This window comes from Platalea leucorodia (assembly GCF_965183815.1).
Source record: "Platalea leucorodia genome assembly, chromosome: 4".
Classification (NCBI taxonomy): domain Eukaryota; kingdom Metazoa; phylum Chordata; class Aves; order Pelecaniformes; family Threskiornithidae; genus Platalea; species Platalea leucorodia.
Window position 1 is genome coordinate 74,987,233 of NC_138826.1, and position 21,235 is coordinate 75,008,467.

General features: G+C 35.0%; 1 protein-coding gene across 2 annotated transcripts in view; it reads right to left on the reverse strand.

Annotated features, from left to right (window-relative positions):
* Nucleotides 1-279: 279 nt before the first annotated feature.
* SCYL2 (SCY1 like pseudokinase 2) overlaps nt 280-21,235 on the reverse strand; it is a 35,995-nt gene continuing 15,039 nt past the window's right edge. Inside the window, exons 4-18 of one of the 2 annotated variants that reach the window (XM_082311285.1) lie at nt 18,459-18,603; nt 17,720-17,869; nt 16,884-17,105; nt 15,887-16,003; nt 13,503-13,628; nt 11,846-12,022; nt 7,983-8,105; nt 7,284-7,397; nt 6,653-6,785; nt 4,713-4,831; nt 3,965-4,065; nt 3,137-3,203; nt 2,926-3,015; nt 1,718-1,837; nt 280-1,121 (exon numbers count right to left, since the gene is read on the reverse strand). In XM_082311285.1, coding sequence (XP_082167411.1) covers nt 471-1,121; nt 1,718-1,837; nt 2,926-3,015; nt 3,137-3,203; nt 3,965-4,065; nt 4,713-4,831; nt 6,653-6,785; nt 7,284-7,397; nt 7,983-8,105; nt 11,846-12,022; nt 13,503-13,628; nt 15,887-16,003; nt 16,884-17,105; nt 17,720-17,869; nt 18,459-18,603 — 2,455 coding nt within the window. In that variant the 3' untranslated portion in view covers nt 280-470. The remainder of the gene's footprint in view (nt 1,122-1,717; nt 1,838-2,925; nt 3,016-3,136; nt 3,204-3,964; nt 4,066-4,712; nt 4,832-6,652; nt 6,786-7,283; nt 7,398-7,982; nt 8,106-11,845; nt 12,023-13,502; nt 13,629-15,886; nt 16,004-16,883; nt 17,106-17,719; nt 17,870-18,458; nt 18,604-21,235) is intronic. The other variant, XM_082311286.1, reaches the window with a different exon arrangement.

The window sequence follows — 21,235 nt, forward strand, 5'->3', positions numbered from 1 at the left end:
TTGTGCCAAATTCAGGCAACACATATCATCAGTAAGAATTTAGCAGACATGGAAAGGATTGGGCTGCAGAATTGCATTCACTAGTGTTATTACCCCTTAAGGATTTGTGTTGAATTTAAGAAACAAAATTTTGTAGGAAATTTCACAGGAGTTGATTGAGTACACTTCTGAATAATTTTGAAATACTTAGCTGCTTCTTTTTCGATTGAATATATGCATCCTACCTTCAGTGCTCTGATGTTCAGCAAAGAGAGAGGAAATCTTTAGCATGTAAGATGACTCTGCACTTACGCAATTACACTGCAGTACCAGGTGAATGCAAAATCAAGTCTTTTTTCCAGTGCAAGTGTCTTTACTTTGCTGGGCTGAAAGTTTCCCCAAGTCATGCTTTTACTAATCAAAAAAAGATGTTAATCAGCTTACCCATGATCCAAATTTCATCAAACTTTGAAAGAAGAAAACAAAACATTTTACCCAAAAAGATCTTTTAAGTCATTACTAGCTGAACTGCTGTTTGTCATTGTGTTTGCTGGTTGTGCAAAGTTCTGAGGAGCAAAGAAAGGATTACCCTGTATACCAAAGCCAGGCTGTCCTATCATGTTCATCTGAGGTGCCAAGGCTGAACTGCTCGCACCTGGGGACCCTTGAGGGGGTACAAACTGATTAACCCACTGGCTTGATTTCTGTTGAGCCAACTGTTTCATACTAACTTTGGGTTTTTGAGGACCAAAAAGATTATCTAAAGCAGACATATCTGGGGGTCTGTTTTGTTGTGTCAGTGGAGAGATTGCAGACGCAGCATTCATAGGACTGTAATTTGGCATGTTGGCAGTCGGTACAATGTTCATCTTGGTTGTTGCTGTTGCACTTGGACAACTGAAGAAATTCTGAGTGGTGGGACCAGCTCCCATACTGAATCCAGCAGTCTGAAAACCCATATTAGTATTTAGTCCATTTGTTACATTTCTCTTTGTGTTGTCAATAGGTGATGAAAATCCCATTCCAACACCCATAGAAGGGACAGAAGAGAAGCTGTTTGAAGATGCAACTTTAGCTTTGTTGATAGAATGGCTAGTCAAAGATGACATATTATCTATCAAGGTATCTGTCAAGTCTTTTGTCTGCAAAATACATAAAATGCAGTTAAATGCTTTTTCTGTACAAACACTCTAGCAACAGTCTTTATCATTGCTCCTGCAGAAATTAGATTTTTTTTTTTTTCCCCAGAAATTAGAATTTACTGCATGGAATTGGGCATGAAATGTAATTATACACAAAAGCAATTAGGTTATTTTCATTCTTAGAACTAATTTTTATGCAGCTTTAATTTGACAACTAAGACTATACACGATGTACTACTGTGACATTTTCTTACATGCCTCATTCCTATCCCCAAGCCCTTTATATATTTAGTGAACAAACTCTTTGGAGCAAAACCTTTTTTAATATGTGCTTTTTCCTTCTCTAGAACAACGGCCTTCCAATAATAATTATTCCGTTGGAAACTCCTGCAATTTAAGAAGTGGGAAATATTGCTAACGATGCAAATGGAAGGCACATTAAAATTTGTTTTAGTTTTTCTCAGCTGTGCCATTGTATTATTAGTGAAAACAAAGGTGACTCATAGGAGAAAAAAATGCTAAATGCATAGAGCATCTGAATGGAAAAAAGCATCACAGCTCCAATGGAAACAGTGCGGTAGTTTGTTCTTTCTCACCTGCTTCACTGGAGGTGTTATTGCAGTTGCTTGTGGCTTAAGAGGTTGCTGGCTTTTCAGTTTCTGTGCCTGTTCTTGTTCTTTAGCTAACTTTTGCTTCTCTTCAAGTGTAAGTGATGCCTTTAAAAGGGAAAGTATTGACACTAAGTTGCACAGAATGGTTATTCTTACGTTGATATTTGTATTTCATAAATAGCACTGTCGTTTCAATATGTGGTAGAACAATGCATATTATTTATACAAAAGAGAAAGTAGGTAAGCACAAAATTTATTATAATATTTATCATATTGCTAAAAAGTACTTAAACCAAATAAATACAATATTAAAAGTAGCATAATGAGAAATCTGAGCAGATCTCAAATAAAGAGGTATCAACAAAACCGTTTTAGCTTTGTCTTCTTAATGTTGGGCAAAAGAAAAAGTGTTCTTCACAGTTTTTTGTTTTCATATGGTTACCAGCTGGCACTTGATATAGAACTGCAACTGACCACAGAGTTGGAAAGGGAATTTTAAGATTGCTTAAGAGGCTTTTCAGGATTTTAACTCTACTTTTGTTAATGATGAAGGATAAAATCATAAAATCATTCCCCCTTAGTCCAAAATTACTGAGAGGGTTCAGATAACTAGAAATGAAAACGGTAAAATGTATAGATTCTGGGGAGCCATTTACATAATTAATAGCATGAAAAGAATCTTACAACAGTTTATGCTTATGTTTAATATTCTATGTCATGTCATGCTTTTTCTTTGCTTCTTGTATTTATCCCCATATTGACTGTTCATTTTCATTTAACTTTGAATTGTACAGTACATGTTAGTCTCTGCCACTACAGGAAATTCTACATTTTATCTTCATCTCTGTTAGTAATTTTATCATAAAGTTGCCTATTTTGATCTTCCCATCTAAATCCACTGCTGAGTTTCAGTTTCATTGAAATCTATAATTAAGGAGAAAGAAAATGATGAAAAATTTATAATCCTCATTGCTGCCTGCTTTGTACAAAGCTATTTTCAAGGATATGATTTGAACATTTTTCAGTGGACCTTCACATGTGACTATGTATGGTGCTGTGCTATACAACAGCAGTTAGTTTTTCTTTTGAAGCTTTAAATATGGTAAGTATTTACCTATACTCTTTATGCAACCATATCAGCCTTGTATTAGACAGATGGATCTAACAGGATTCCAAAACAAAGTAAAACACACCTTTTTCTGTTTTGATGACATCTCATTCTCTTTACTATCAGATCCACTAGTTAGAAGGTCAGTTCCACTGGTATTAAATACCTTGTCAATCTGTTTAAGTTCAAAGAAACAAAACTTAGTTATTTGAAATTTAATTTAAGGTAACATAAATATTGACTAAGTAATTTTAAATTTCTATATATAAGTAACGCAATAAAATATTGTTGCTTACCTGATTACTTGTACTACTAGATCTTGCCTCTTCAGACACACTCATTTGGTTAGCTATATCCAAAGATCTATATAGTGCAGAGTACACATATTACAAAAAGATAACTTTACAGTCACGTCCACAACACTAATTCAGCAATGCAGATTATTCTTCTGCGTTCAAATAATACCAAAAAAACCTGCATTATGAAAGCACTGCCATTTTTATAGAATGACTGCAGGAGACTGGAAAATGGTAATATTCTCAATTGTAAAGGTTTCCTAATGATCATTTCTCATGGTCTTAGTTCCTCCTTTTGAATGAGGTGACACAGACTTTGGGTAGTCCAAGTTAATTTGACTCAGAAATCTCACCTCATATCAGACTCCATACAATAGCTCTAAATATCTTCAAATATCACTGCCTTCTAAAAGGCTGCAATGTTTATGTTTCTCCAGCATGGTTTATGTTCTCAACAACTACAGAAAAGCAACTTAGCATATAGAAGCAAGACATAAACTGTACTAGTGGAGCTCAGTATGAACTTTTACATTTAATGAATTTATTAAAAATTATTGACTCAAAATAATAAACTGTGACTGAACTGTATAAAAGTGAAGGATTTTACTCTATAAAACCATTGACATCACAATATTATTATCATTCTAGGACTAATAAATCCTTGCTGACAACTGTGCTTATTTGACGTAATTCTCAGCTACTGAAATAAGAATTACCTAGATTTTTTATTGCTATGGCTAGAATTTTCTCACAATTGCTAAAAAATTAACTGAAATTTATCTCTGCTCACTTGTTCCTTCTCTAAAACACATGTAAATAAACACTTACTTCTGTTGCTCTTGCATGACATGAAGTTGCTCAAGTTTTGTTTTATGCTCTGCCTCCAGTCTATTAAGCATATCTTTTATAACACAAATAAAAGAATTGAACTGTAAAAGAAATATGCAAGAAGTTTGGATTTTGCAGTGATAGAATTCAGACATGTATAACTTAAAAGGTAATATCTCATAAAACTTACAATATACAATGTCAGATAAACGGCAGATTTTTAAATAATTTATAATCCACCTTCACTATCTTCCACTAGATACCCAACTACAAGCAGAGTGTATACTGAAACAGTGAAAAATATATATCACTAAAAAAAAGTGGGGCAACCCAGACAAAAAAACCACAGATGAATATTACCAGATTAATTTTCAAAAAAAATCCTATGATTGCCCTTCTACATTAACCTGCAACATTTACAAACAAGCACAAGGGAAGAAACATCAATATTGTACTTCAGCTTTTAATCTGAGTTGTAATTATATTAGTAGCCACCTGCTTTTGCAGGATATTTGGAAGGTGATAGTATTATCTTTGAAATTTTATACTAGATTTTTCAGATCCACTGAAAAATAACAAGCTTTAAACATGCAAATACAGTAATACTGGAAGGTTTCTTGGTTTTGTTTGTTTGCTTTTACAACAGACACAGACATACAGTAATGTATGAATTTTTCTCTGACAACAGTTTAAATCTATTCTTTGTCAATTTATCAAGTAAAAGCAGGCAACATAGTCATGTTCCTACCTGATTGAGATTAAGATTGTTCTCAATACTAAGAGGAATCAGGTGGGGCAATACTTTTCCTGCAAGCTGTTCTTTGGTAATTCCCAACTTCTTATGAGTAAATGTACATTTGTAAATACCTGATATGTAACATCAAAACAGCAAAAATTGTTAAGATTAGTAAACAATGTGAACAAAGTAGCACTCTCTATATGTATCGATCATCTGAACATACATTGGCTCTGTATGCAAGAAGGGACAAACGTGACCAACAGAATCGTAAAAGCTAAGTACTCATCCACAACACAAACCTATTATAGCAAGAGGCTTTGCCAAAGTTCAGAACAGGAGAAGGTCCAAAGTAATACTTTGCAGATATGAAACCTGACATTAGGCAATGCGTTGTCCTGGTCAATTATCTGAGAATATGCATCTTTGAACAGATCATGAGCAACTGAGTTACCACAAACTGACAAATTGCCACTGAGAAATTAAGCTGCATTAACTAAGCATGTGTTCTCTCTTGGCATACTGCAGTGCGTACGAGTAACTATGACACTGCTCTCTGATTGCATTTTACAAAGATCCTTACCTAAATGTTTGGGGCTGTGTTACACATAGGATCAGAAATCATGCATAGTCTTTATCTGTTCTAAAATCACTGAAAAAAGAATACTGGCAGGCACGAGGGATCCAATGTTAAGCCTACAAGTTCTACAGCGTTTCTGACAGGAGGATTCCTCCACTTCAATAGTCCACCTCTGGTGGTGAACACCGAACATACTAGCATAAAAGAAGCAGCTTTCCTCACTTTCTATGGTTTGTATTAGAATAGAGCTGTCAGCTGGCCAGAGAAGATATTACACACAAGCTAGAAGGTATTATGATTCCGGAAAACGGGAGAGCCCAAGTACATAAAATTTATTTCAGCCCATCATTTCCAAAGTAGGGTTCACTTATCCACTGTATCCAAGTAGAATTCAGGAGTAATACAACTAAAGTAAAAGATACACTGTCCCTCACTCTCAGACAGCAAACACAAGTCAAAGCTGCAAAGATTAAAGGAAACAGACAGCTTTAAATTAGTACTGATAGATGCCCTCTTGCTAATTTTGAGCAAATCAAAATAATGCTACCATCACATATTATTCAGTGTTTAATGAGGGCTGCTGCTGGTACAGCTCAGCTTGTTACAAATCGTCTTCTGTCTACTACTTTGTTGTTGGTAAGAGAAATGGTCACTGTCTTCCAGACTTGGCCATGCAGTCACACCTCTTTCTTGGCGGTGACTCTGGTCATCGGGTCTCCTTGAGCCCATTCAAGTTGTTAAAATCACACATCCAAGCACCAGAGCGGCACTAGGAAAGCACAACTGGGAGTGAGCCTCCCGTTCCAGAAGTAGCAAGCCATTAGGTTTTGTTAGCTGTTTTGTGAAACCTCACCCAGACTATGCTCCATTTCAGTGCAAAGGCAGCCATGTTTGCTTAAATGTCCAACAAAATGAGTCTAACAAAACCTGCAGTGAAGAGCAGTAGATTTGTAGACAATCATTTATAGCATCTGACATGCAAGAGTGGTAAGAGAAGGCAACAGTAACATCCTAAAAGATCCAGCAAGGTGCTCAGCATCTGAAAGAAGACAGATCATATACTTTTCTGAGGAAAACGGCCTTTCTGGCTGTGTGGACCATACAGTCCATGAAGGTGTCACAGCCCAAGAACTGCAATGAGTACTCAGAACTGCACTGGGCCTCGTAGACTACAAATGTATGTACTAGTGTTCAGAAGTACCAGCAATACATAAGGTAACTGAACAGGGGCATACTAAAGAACCAGAAACAGCAAGTTTTTAATAGTCATTTTAGCGATACACTACGTAAACATTATCAATGATAATACAGAAACCTTACAGATTTACAACATCAAAGCACAAAAGAGGAGAAAGTTGAAAGTATTAATTACCTAAAATTCCCATTAGCACTGCAGGTTCCTTGGATGGAATTTGTTGTAGAAAAGGTAAAATATCATCAAGCACAAACCATTTATCCAAGTACTCCAAAATCTTGCCTAAGCACACTAGTGAGTTTACCCGGACCTGTGAAGTATGATAAGAATTAAACAAACTTTTTACTATACTTTTGCCTAAGGAAAAAAAAAAAACAAACCTTACAAAACTCATACTTAGAAGAAAACAGATGCTACTGAAACTACAACCTTCATAACTGAATATTCAAGTTAAGTTAAAAAAAAAAACTTTTCTGTCATGAAAGGAAAATACATACAGTTACACACTGCTCACAAAACCTTGGCTTTTCTGCAGGACAAACACTGTTAATGTTTATTATTGTGGCGCACACTTCAATTTTTACAGTATTATTAATGCAATAAGTTGTTAACAACTTTAAAAATTGTTAGAGTAAAAAAGTGAACAGTGCTTTTGTATTTGTAAAAAGTAAAAAAAAAAAAAAACTCAAAAAGAAATCAGAGCACATTCATGGGCTTTTCTTTAAAGACGCAACAGCAGAAAAGCCAAAGTAATTAAAGGTAACAACGTTTTTTGAGGACTGAGAGATAAAATTATTCGGATACTTACAGCAAGAGAAGAAGTTTGCAAACATGCATTTTTAATTCTTGGAATTAATGAATTTTTCATTGATGGGTAATCTATTAAATTGGCAAATGTGGGAATTATGTTTAGGCAAAGCTCCTATTAAAAAAAAAATCGGCGTAAGTTTAAAAAGAAACATGCATGTTTATTATAAAATTAGTACTAATATTACTCAAGATCAAAATTAGTTTAAAATGTCTTCTTAAGCTTTCCTTTTAAGGAAATATTTAAGGAAATATCATGTTCAACTAAGCTGACCTTAAATCTATCAGACTCACGTAAAAATAGCTAGAATAAGAAAGCATCATGATATGTATACAGAACCTTGGAAAATGGATTTCAAAAAGAGTATTCATAAATTTGTAATAAAATATTTGGATAGCAAGAATATCTTGCATTTTCACAAAACACCTTCATCTAAAAACCAACTTTTATTACGTCAAACTAACATTTTCCTACATAAGTCAAGCAAATCTGAATGAGTACTATCAACAACACTGCAGCAGCACAATGATAGGCTGAAGGATAAAGGAGCATATCAAGATTAAACATACTTAAGCAACAGAGAAAAAAAAAAACAAACCAAACCATTTCAGCCGAATCTCAAAAAATAAGAGACAGCAATATTAAGTACATGTTGCAAGAGAAAAAAATTGTTTTAAATAAAGGCTGCAACTACTATACCTGGATCTGAATTGAAGGTGCTTCCAAGGCTCTATAAACCATTGGTAGAACACTGTTCTTTATTTCATCTGGTGGAGTTTTGGTTAGAAGCAAGTCCATTTTTTGCAGGAAGATCAACAAGATCTATTAAAAGAAGGACAATTCAGAAGCCAAAAGTTTTAACTCCAGAAACATACAATTACAGTTTAAAGTGTGTTGTATCATATCATAAAAACTTCAGAAGTTTTCTTTTAACTCAGTAAATGTGATCACTTACCATGTTGCTTGCCTGAAGGCATGGAAGACAAAAAACACTTTGACATATTATTGCATTTTAAAAACAGCAAATACAAATCAAACAAAATATGCATGTTCTAGACTAACCCTTCTGAAATAAGAAATTACAATGGGTAAGGAAGGAGCTCTTGTTCCTACTCACAACATGGTCTTTTGTTAAAACTGACCCACAGAAAATCTTTGTACGCACATCACTATTGAAAAAGCTAAACTTTCAAAAAACTATGGCTCAAATGCTGTCCTCAAAGCATTTGATCACAACTCCACATATAAAACCTGTTTTCCATCCGTACCTAGAATCAAAACAGGGACACAATGAAAAAAATATTGCAGCTCCTATATGGACACAAAATACCTTTATTCTATTTCACATGGAAATTGTATATCATAAAACGAAAAATCCAAAACAAACAAAAAAATCACATAACATTAAGCACATTTACATAGTGGCATTCACCCTGCTTAGGCTTAGTCATCTAAAAGTTAGCTGCTATTCTAAGTTACTCATCCAGGCTCAGTCTCCAATACAGAGAGCTACATAACTCATAAGACTCATGTCTCATCTCAGATATGTGAGACAACTTGCTACAGGGGACATCGACTCTCCATTTATATCTAGACTCCTTTTAGAAAATGGGTTAGACTAGATGGATAAATTGTGGTGAATGGTATCACATTAGTAATAAAAAGCCAAGTATTTCATAGGAGGAAAAGATTTCAACTTTTAAGTCTAAAAATACGTAGGAATCGGTGACTGAATGTCAAATAAACAGAACCACCAAAGTGTAGAAATACAAGTGTACCAAGACCACATTACAATTTTCCCCCTTTCATTTGCTTTCCTTTACAGGGAAGAAAAATAAATTCTTTTAAACTGCAGCTAATGTGTGTTTTCTTATTGTATATTTATAATTACCTAAACTGTACACATACACACACAAACTCATTCATTCATTCCATGAACATGGATTCTGATGCAATATCCCCAAATTTGGGAGAATTAGGATGAGATAGACTAGATCAGTTTTAAAGTTAGATTTTACAATTATTCTTGTATAAAGAATTTTTATTTGTCCTAGACTTGGCTTTTAGAAACCTACATGTGCTCATAACACTGTTCTTCTTTTGTCTAGCAACCCCGTAATACTGTGGCATGACAGTTTCTATGTTAGTTAAATGTATAGTTTTGGAGAAGGATCACTTGACTGGTTTTGCAAATTTGAAAAGGGCATGAAAGAAACCTGTTATTTAACAACTAGAAAATCTCATTTAAAATAAGAACCAGATGTTTGAACACATAACAGACTGCTTTTAAGTTAAACATTATACTATATAGTCATTTAGATTTCACAGAAGCAGTTCAGCTGTTTTCCACTGGCTGTCAATGCTTTTCAACTAAGAAAACATAAAGCTGAATCGTTTTTGATATCTTTCTCTACCTGTCTTTAACTAGAATGTAGTTCATGCTGTTCCAATGAACCCCTTTTATTTTTAGCTTTCTAGGGTCACATTTGACACTTCTTATCTATTTAAGTAGAAACTAAGATGTTACAGTCACAGATTCATAGACACCATCTAATAAGTAAGCAGCAGCAGTTGCACTCTGAACAATAATGCTAAAGATGTGCTTCATTCATTAATACAGAGCCCAGTACTTGTCAGGGTACACTTTGGTGTACTGAATTAGAATACGAATTTACAGCACATGATATGCTAACTCTCTATGGATTCCTCTAGATATAAATTAAGGGTTTGTCTACACTGGGAACCTATGTCAGAGTAAGCTAGGATGTTAATTTACAGCACACCTGTTACTCCATGCTAACTCCAGGAGTACGACATGAATGAGTAGTTTAACTAAATATTCCATTTTCATATTATAAATTACCTCATACAAAGACATTGTGAATACTGGATAACAATTTATTCACACTGAATTATAGCAGCTTGCCTATGATACATTCATTTCCTAACTCAAGCATCCTATGAAAGCCAAGCAACAGGCCCCTTATACAAATCTAAAACATCCTGAGAGGGTGTTTGGAAGCAACACTGGCACCTTGGTCATCCGCCCCTCTCCATGAGTTACAAGCACACAGCAACTGGACATTTTTGCCTTGCACAAAGAGAGTCAGACCTGGAGTTCTGTCCTCTGGCACTCTGAACCTTTATATTTTTTTCCTGAATTCCTGGTATATTAACTTTGAAAACCTGTCCCAGATACTTAAACAAACTTTGCCATACTAGAAAGACCACAGAAATAATAGTGGAATAAGCCATCTAGTACTTAGCATGCACTGAAAATGTCATAAGAATTTAATGTATCTAGAAAGCTACAGGAAAACTTTGCAAAGCTCACTCTTTATGAGCTGACCTCAAGTCTGTATTTTGCTTCCCTCATTTCTCAAGAAATAAAACAGCTTTTATGTCCATTATGCTCCAGCTATAACTTTGTGAGAAACTTTTTGCAGTGAGGATTGTCTCACAAATCTGATGTTAAATGTAGCAAAACATAATGTTACCTTTTAGGATGAAACAGCACAAATAAGCTGGCTCTCAGTCAGTTAGACGTTTAATTTTTTCAAGACAACAACAAAGTTAACATAAAGCTTCAGCGTACCAAAAGTAAACAGCATTAAGTAGCTCTAATTTTCTGAGGTATTCTCAGTTACACAATTGTCCCCTTTCCCTCCTCCCCAGTATACTGAGAGTTCTCTGATCTATTTTTCTGAAACCCAGAAATAAAAGGTCTACTTGTTCATTCCTATGTTTATCTTGCCCCTTAAGTGCTCTTCAGAGAAATAACAGCATCCAACAGTAACAAAAGATGAGCTAGAAGGAATGCATAGCTGCCTTTTATCTGTGGAGGCACAATGCCTAACTTAGTGACAGAATTCTCAGGAATCATCATGCACGTGGTGTTGACAAAAGGACGCAAATGTTTTGCTCCTTTACAGTAATGATAATGTCTTACTACTTTTATGCATGTTAACAACAGAAAAAAATGTATTTTACTTACACAATAAATGTGTCAAATAAAATGAAACAAATTTCACAAATTTGTGCACAGCCCTCAAATAAACACTGTTTTATTATCATCAATAAACAGCACTTTTAAGAGAGTGTCAAAGTTACAACTTTTCCACCCCATAATCCCAGTGTCAGCAATCTGGATACAAGGAAAAAAAAAAAAAAAAAATCATAGGTTCAGCTATTGGTAGCATATGTGTAAATATTGTATTATCAGATTGGCTAGATAAGTGATAAAATGCTTACAAATATACCTTCTACAACCAACCAAAAATAAGAATTGAGTGGCAAATTAAATGTTTCCTTTTTTGCTAATCTAACCTCATCTATAAATGCAAACAGATCCTCAGAAAACCCATTTAAAAAAGCAGGGGTAGAAGCTTTGTGAATTTCCTGGAAAAAATCTGTTTCATATGAATCAAGACTGACTGCCTGGACAACTACAGAGCAGGTTGGGCAATCTGTGTGAAGCTGGAAAAGGGAAATAGAACAATTAGTCATTTTTCAGGGGAAAAAACACCAAAGAGAAAAATTGTAATCTAACAATATTAACATACCTGGATTGGTTCTTGCTGCTTAAAAACAGGACCAAGATCAGGCAGAATGAGCCTGATATATTCTTCTTTGGTGCATTCCTCAGCAATTAGGAGAACATTAGGCAAGACAAAGGGTACCATATCAGGATTCACAAATTCAGAAGTCAAGCAAGGCAAAATTCGCTGAATTATAACACGCTAAAAGAAAAAAAACAAGCACGCATCACATTGTACTGCGTTACAGTAAGTTACTATTGTGCCAGCTTAACAGCTTCTGTATTAACCTGATATTTAGAAAAAAGCAGAAAGACAGTTTTCAATTTTGAACTCTTACGTTCACATGTTCACTCTTCTGTTTCTCTAGCTAATTTACACTGTGCTACTTTGCTTACTTTTCTCTGTTTGCACTCAAAACATAACTGGAGACTGTAACAACTGTGAAGGTCAACAAAAAGCAACCAACTGTACAGAAAATAGGACTTTCATCCACATACGTGAATTATGAAAACCTTATTCTATGTGCTTTCTTAAAAAAGACCCTAAAAAGACCCTATCACCCCCCCAAAATAATCAGTTTTTCAGTACCCCATCACTCACTGAACAAACACATAATCCTACTATACCTCCCTGCAAAACTCCAGATACATTCCCTAAATGAGATTCTGCTGACAAAATAGGTATTTACACTGTGGATGTCTACCGTAGAGTTAGACATCCTTAAATGCTTTTAAAGTCAATAAAGAGAAATACACAGTTCAAGGGCACAGTCCATTCCCTCATAAAATACACTTTCAAGACAGAAAAAAAATAATGAATGCCCTAAAGATGATTAGGTCAGTCAGTGGCTGTCTACAGTTAGGTGAAATACATCCCATCTATTTCCAAATTCAAAGCATCAATGAGTTCTGATAAAAGGAAAAAAATCACTAAATTAAAAAGAAGAGAGTATTAAACATGAAGTCTGAATTTTACCCTGTGTAGTTCAAAACAGAATTAAAAATAAAGAAATTTAATGCAATGGTTGAGAACCTCAGCTATTCTATTATGTATTAAACTAATACTATTTTTGTGTCACATAAGCATTATGCCTTACATAAATTAAAGAACACAACAAAAGGAAAACGAGTCAGTCTAGACATAGTGTCTAACACCACACAGAAGAAATCTGTAATGACAGACATTTGCCTTTGAGGCTTCTGGGCACTGCTAGCACAAGAAAGCACTTAGTCTGTTGAGGGAAGGAAGATTTGCATCATTCAACATCAAAGTACTGCCCTGCTATGAAAAAATTTGGAGCAATCTTATTGGGAGAAAAGGTGGCAAGATGACTTCAAAGAGCTATGATAGCATCCGGAAACAAAGGGAAGACCTTGTAAGTGGAGAGAAGACAACTCCCTTTCAAAGCAGGATGAACTACAAGAGGACATGCAAATGATGGTTCCTTACACACACTGATAGCACAATTTACCATTTTCTGTTTAAAGAATTATTGATAGCTGAGGGCTATTTCCACACCAATTATTTTCTAATCTCCCCTTCTTTCCTACGACTCTACTCTGACAGTCTCATGGCAGTCTGTTATGGTACAATGCTCCATAAAGTCCAGCGTTCTGAGACTCAGAATGTTAATAGATGTTCACATACTTTTAAACTATTTCAAGACATCATACAGACATACCTTAGGTAGTTTTGGCAGAACCTTTGGTAGCCCTTTAAAAAACTGTGATTTCTGAAGGTTATCCCTTTGAAATAATGAATCAAAATACTGAAGCGTCATTGCTCCCACATCATCGAAGAACGGTATCTAAAAATAAGATTAAAAGCTTGTGATCTGGAGGGGGACATTGACACTGTTACAAAGATTCCAAAATATAACCATCTATTTACCTTTTCAATGCACTATAGTAAACATTTACAATAATGTGCCTGCAACTAACAATTAGAAAAGTACATTTTTACATACTAAGTAGTATAATATCCACAGATAAAGGTTGATTATTAAGATGGAATTTTCCTAGCATTTTAAAGAAACCCATGCATGTTATGTGTTTCTAAGTTAACTTATTGTATATGAAATAATGTTTTGTCTACAAAAAATGGAATGAAAAGTAAAAACCTTGATTAAAAGTTCTCCTAGGAATAATTATGCTATTTAATATTACAACGAAGGATTAGCCACTAGGCCATCCAGATCTGGCTACCTCCCCTCAAAACTTAAAATGAACCAATAAGCATTTATATGCAATAAATGTGTAATTATATAAATTTCTCTCCAATGTTCAGACCCACTTGTAAATCCTATCCACTGTAATTTCTCACATGATCTCCTGACTGCATGACTTCAGCAAAGAGGGCACAGGCCTTCTCAAGTATTGTGTAAAAAGGCATATACGTAGACCAGGCTTATAAAGATGGCACCAAAAAAATAGCAGCGGGTTTCATCTACAGCCGTGGTATATCATATTAATACTGATAGAGCTGCTTCATCGTTAATGAAAGACTGAGAAAAATGCATAATGATAACAAGATTGTTTATATAAAAATCCATCCCCAAATATTCAGCTTTCAGTTAGCAGATGAACGAAAAGAGTAGAAGAGTGTCTATCCCAGACCTACACAGACTGGAATGAAAAGTTCTGCATTCAAAAACTTGCATGTGTAAGATTCCTCCTTCCTGCTAGCTCTCAATTTTAGGGAGGGATATATCAAACTTCACGGGCTCGCAAGAGTTAAAGACAGAGCATGGTCTCTCAGACTATCTAGACACTTGTTTTCAGTTGAAAAATTTGTGCAAAAAGAAAGGATATAAAAACATTTGAAGAAGCTCTGCCGTAAGGCAGAAAGAGAAGCCAATAAGAGTAGGGCAATAAAGAAAAAAAAGAATCAGAAAAGCAGATTGGAGCAGGGCAATACAGAAGAAAAGAATCTATCAGCAGAGAATTCAAGCTAGTCTGCACTGTGGGCTTAAATTCTGTCTTCTAGATCACACATCAAAATGTACGCCATCGTGGAATTCTACACAGGTTAACACAAACTAGTTAAAACTAGCAAGGTAAACTTGACCATGTCAAGCTTCATTTTAGCTTATGTCACGCTGGGCATAACAAACTGCTTTTAGAACTAAAGCTCTCATATCTCTACCCTACAATTCAGTCTGCAGTGCAGATGTGGTAAAAGAGACTTAACATCTTTATAAAGCCATACTGCTTAATACAACCATTTACAGATTGGTTTGTTGTAGTACTTCAGACAAGTGAGTTGATACCTGAGTAATATTTGCCAATTTCCTCACTTCCCATCTTTCAGTATGTATGTTGGCAGAACCATTACCTGTTCCCCCTCCCTTCTTCACTCACTATTTCTTCCAACTGTTAAGACACTGATTTCTCTCTCTGCATACAATCTTTTTATATGACAGGAAAAGAAGAAAATTATTTAGCTAAGCAAATCTATAAGCAGGAACCTGAAAGGCTATCAGATATGAGAAAATAGGGTATAAGACAAAGGAAGAATCATGCTTCTAAGTTCTACTTTCAGATAGGAAAGCGGAGGAAGAGTTTGTCAAATTAAAACTTAAAATTATCCTACTTGCAATTAATTTTTGCTTTATTATGGCAAGTAAGCTCTGAATACATTTTAAGCTATTCTTCTGCATATTTAAGAATACACTGAAAATCATAAGCCAAAAGTTAATCCTTACATTTATTGCCCTTTATCATTTTATGGCTTTAAAATCCTTCCAATACAGTTTTTAAGACTGAATTGTGTAAAAACAGAGCATAGAAAATACTTCCAACTGTATCGGAAAGCAACAAAATAGTGTTGCATTGAATGATTATTCTAAATTCTGTCTCAGCACCCACTTCTTCTATATTAATAAAGGTCAGCATAAGGACAACTTTTGGCATCAACTAACATCATTATTTCCAAAATAGTTAAAAATATTTAACATTTCAACTAAAATGATTAACAGGAAAGCACTTTAAAATAGCTCTATTGTTTCTACAAATCAAACACTATTTTCCCTCTTTCCTGTGGCTACTGTATTTTCCATGAACTGACCTTCGTCATTTGATCTGCGTCTGGTCTGACTGCTGGAGCTACATTTAAGAGTAGCTTTACATGTTCACGCACCTCCTCTGGTATATTCTGAAGAGTACTGGAGCTTAAACGGCTCAGCTGCGTAAGTAATTTAAGCACATGCACCATGAAGTCAGAAAATCCTGCATATAACTATTTCCAATATACAATAGGACTATACTTCATCCTCTGGATGGTTTCTCTACCCACACCTTTGATATCCCTCCCTTCTCCCCTTTTATAACCCATTTGCTTCTGACCCCTCATAGTCTTCTTTCTGTCTCCCAACAGCCTACCTGCTTCAGGTCACATTCCCCTATTTCCAGCTTCTCATTGTGTTCAGGTTATCGCAGAACATAAACCCAGTATTTTTAAACAGGTACATGTTATTATCTGAGGAGCTGTCTACACACCTACACACATTAAAATACAGTACACACAACTAAGGCAATGGGCACTCAAAGAAGTTACAACAAAGGAAACTTGCATATGAACACATATTATGTCAGCTGATGCAGGTACCTGTTAATATTCATAGTCCATAAAGAATGTGAAATAGCTGATAGCTAAGTGGACACCAATTGCAATGTCAAGTAACGAAATCACTCTAAACTCAGCCATCTTCAACAGTCCTACATGTCATTCACTGCTTCGTGTTTCACACTGTTCACCCCAACAGGTAAAGTACTTATTCCACAAGACCAGCATTCAACAGGTTTACAGAGAAATCAGGTAAAAAATGAAATTTGTAGTTTATAAAATTGGTGTATGTAACCTTCTCTACACATATTCTTATTTCCCATATTTTGCTAGGATTCTTTTTTTATTGTTATAAAGATAGCATGCAAGGTAAGATACTATTATCAGATTGTTTATGTTGGAGCAATGGTATTGTGTTCTAAATATCTAAATCTATTTTAAAACAGTAACTTTTCAAATATGAAAATCAATGAATAATAGTCACAAATAGAACAAATACCTGATCCAGCTGTCTACTAAAGCTTTTATAAATATCCTGTTTGTTGACCTCAAAAATTGGTTTCCCTTTATTAAACACTGCATACATAACAGCTCCTAGAGAGTACATATCACTGGCTGTCTCACAGCTCACGGAGAGAATATATTCTGGTGCCAAATATTCAGGATTTGGAAGACACAAGGATGGCAAGTTTGGATCCCATTCCTTACAAGGGAACTTTGGCTAGAAGAGAAGTAAAAGAAAATACATTTATTAGGGATGTTTAAAGAACATTTTAAATAAGAAACTCGAGCAGCAAAAAATAATTAATCCACTCAAATTCAATTATGAATGAAACAGAAATGGAGTAAAGCAAAACTGTTATGAATCTGTGCCTGTAACCTAGAGTGATTAGCTGATGCAGTTAAGTCTGAATATTAGATTTGGGAACTGTAACGTAAAATCAAAGCGCTGCTGTAAGAGGGGAACATGAGCTATGATGGGAATTCATTTTACGAGGTAGCAACCAGGCACTGAGTGGATGCGACACACTAAATTAGGTAGCTTTGCATGTCATCCAACATGCAGGTGAGCAGAAGTGGCACAGGCTTCAGACTCTGTCTGAAACCATCACTAGTCTATTTTGACTCCGCTGAGCCTCTCAGGCTCTTTTTCTGTGATGGCCAAAGGCATCACTTCAATCCAGACCTGTGCCGTATATTCAAACTTCCTGCCAACAAAATATAGAGGTGAATATTAAATAAATGGTTCTGTACTGAAATGCAAGGTCATGAAACTGGTTTCAGACAAAGATCTGTATTTGAAATTTAATGATGATAAATGTAAAGATCTATTACCTCCTGTTCAGATGGATTTGTTGACTGGATACAAAAATCGAAGCCCATAATTTTCCATGCTCCACTCTTATTCAAAATTATATTTTCAGGAGTAATATTTCCATGGACCATTTTCACACTGCTATGCAAAAATGACAAGCCTTCTGAAACCTGTTAATAATTATTTCAGGTTAAATATTTCCCCAAATATCCTGTAAGACATTTACAAAAATTCTGTTCCTGTGGTCACAGTTAAATTGGTAAGTTAATCAAGAACAATTTTTCAGCACTATTTTAGGCTATGTCTTAAAAATTATGTATGAAGGAAATTTAACACAGATGGGCAATCAGTAGATGAGATTACTAATGCCAATTAACTATCACAGCATAAGAACAAAAATGCTTTTCAAAGTTGATCAACATATTCACCAAATAAAACCTGGGAGCTACTGTTCCTCCACAGAAAGTAAAGAAAAAATTCACATGTGGGAGAGACAGATGTAGCACAGACATTTATATGGAAAATAAAAATTAATTTGATTTCATATTTTCCAGGTCAGAATAAGCAAAACCAGTAGCAACTTAGAGGCTCCAGTGTTCATCCTCTCTTATACTTAGAGTGATCAGAGCACTATCATTTCTCACTTCCCAATTATTTAATTTACTATAGGCAGGTAAAACTTTGGCAGTTTACAAACTTCATAAAACAATCGTTAATACTAAAAGCACATGAAAATTGTAAGGACAACCTGTGTCATACCTGCAGCAAACCATATTTGGTCTCCACATCATAAAGATTGTATTCTTTAATGTCAGATGGTAAAGGAGAAGGTAGGTTGTCCCAGCTGCCAAGAACATTAGCTAAACTTGCACAGACTGGTTCTGTACAAAATGCCAAGCAATCTCTACAGAGAAAATACATAAAAACATTTCTTGTAAATAAATGTAATAAATAGCTTGACTGCAAATAAAGAACCACACAGACATCATATTATACATTACCCAAGCACTTGGTATTACCTAAAAACATGTGATAGTTCAGATTTTGAATCATTATAAGTAATATTCTACTAGAGAGAAATATATAAATATCTGAAGTATTCAAAAAATATTCGAATATAGAAATCAGCTTAAGTTATTCTCTAATATTCACATACATCACTAAAGATGCACACAATGCGTCATAAAAAAGTTTTAAAAAAAACAACGCTTTTCTTGTCCTGATCCAGAAAAATCAAACAAATAATTCTTACTATTATTAAAACTTGTAAAATCAGGCTTTTAGCTGTGCCTAGAACTGATATGTCCCTGAGTAAAGCAATACTTAACGTGGTCAGACAATGATCAGAAACAAAATTAATAAAATGTAAGGTAGCATCTGAATATTCTTTTACTTTGCAAATGAATAGAAAAGAATAGGTGCAAACAAAATTATGCTTATTGTATGAACTGCAGTTTGCATGTGAAGTGACTTTTTTCTAAATTATTTTATCTACTGCTTTCTTCATGAAAATCTACAGGTCTTGTTTATGTATTTTTGTGTTAACAGTGTTTGAAAAGCACAGATGAAGCAAACTTCTGCACATATGCTCCAGCACCTCTATGTCTGTCTTGTAGTGAGGGGCCCAAAACTGAACACAGTAGTCGAGGTGCAGCCTCACCAGTGCCAAATACAAGGGGACAATCACTTCCCCAGTCCTGCTGGCCACACTATTCCTGATACAAGCCAGGATGCTACTGGCCTCGTTGGCCACCTGGGCACACTGCCAGCTCATATTCAGCCAGCTGTCGACCAATACCCCCAGGTCCTTTTCTGCCAGGCAGCTCTCCAGCCACTCTTCCTGCCCAGGGAAGTGGTTGAGTCCCCAACCCCGGAGGTATTTAAAAGATGTGTAGATGTGGCGCTTAGGGACGTGGTCTAGCGGTGGACTTAGCAGTGCTAGGTTAACGGTTGGACTCAATGATCTTAAAGGTCTTTTCCAACCTAAATGATTCTATGATTCTACGAAATTACTGGTTGTAACACTGTGCTTCAAAATTTCAAATTTCAAAGTCCTGAAAACAATGTATGTGTCAGTTTCACAAAATTCATGTAACATGGACATAGTCATTCTTTATATCCACATTCTTCCTACTGGTCTGCACAGTGCTGGAGGCCCTGGGCAGTCATTGTACCTCACTTATTAATTGTTTTAAAGTTTTTTTTGGAGAAAGCATTACATGAATGGTAGCACACATATGTGGTTTAAGGATGAATAATTCATGAGAACACTAAATACTGCACCAGTATGAACACAGAAAACTGAGACTGATTAACAGTAATAAAGATACATTTTTGAATAATAAAGTTACAGGCAAGAAGACAGAAGCCTAACTTTTTGTTCATTCCTTAAAAATATCACAGGAGACACAATGCCTCACCATGAATCTACCACACAGTTTTTATGTATCTCAACAATTAACAAGCTTGCTCTCTGAAGTAAAATAAGGCTGACAAAACATGCAAACCTCTTATTACTCATCCACGTTTTAGTTTTACTTCAGTTTTATCTACCGTCTTTCTGAAGGAAAAACAACTGAAAATCAAAATACATTGACTCCTAAGTGTCAGCCAACCTGACAGAACTTCTTTGCTTGGTTTCCTCCCTACCATTCTGTTAACACCATCCCTTTCATGTTTCTATTAACCACAACCAGGGCTATAGAACTTGTTTCTGTAGTAATGGCAAGGAAGAATCAGAGCACAGAAAGACAAAGTCCTTCATTTTCAATCTGACTTCAACTTTACCAGAGAGCTTATACACTTAGTTACGGTTAAAGTATAGATGATAGAAAATACCTAGGGAACAATTACTCAGTGGTTTTCATAACATAACCTCTGATTGCTGTTGTTTTGAGGGAATAAACAGACAGCTGTTTATTTTTTACTTTAGAAGCTAACTAAATAAGGACCCAAACCAGAGTAAGAGAAGGATGGGGCAAATCTAATTAAAGCAATTGAATATTGCAGAAGCTGATGTCTGCCATAACAGTGCAGCTTCTTTAACAGTTCCCTGAATAATATAAAAATGAAATTCAGAGTAACATAATAAAAAGAAAACACGTTAAAAATAAAAGCGATGGCTAAAAATGCATACGCTTTGGGAAAAACCGCAACAGATGGAATGTCTAGTAAATTAAGTATCTGGGACTCTTCACGCTACTACTATTTTTAATGGGTTGTAATGACATTATGAGTGAACTTATAATACAGCTTTTTTTATCCTTTTCTTCAATAACGAGTTAAATATGGAATAATATTGCTCATCTGTGCTGTTACTGGAATTCAAGACCAGATGTAAGTAAATATATTGTATTTATATTAAATATTCAGTATAAATAAAGTTATTCATTATATAAATGCATGTAAAAACGTATACATCATAATATATACTATATATATTTATATTAAATACAATTGTATTGAATACCAATAATCTGGAGTAGAAACATTCTATTAATGGTGGAAAAACTATCTACACACTAGGGTCAGAAAGT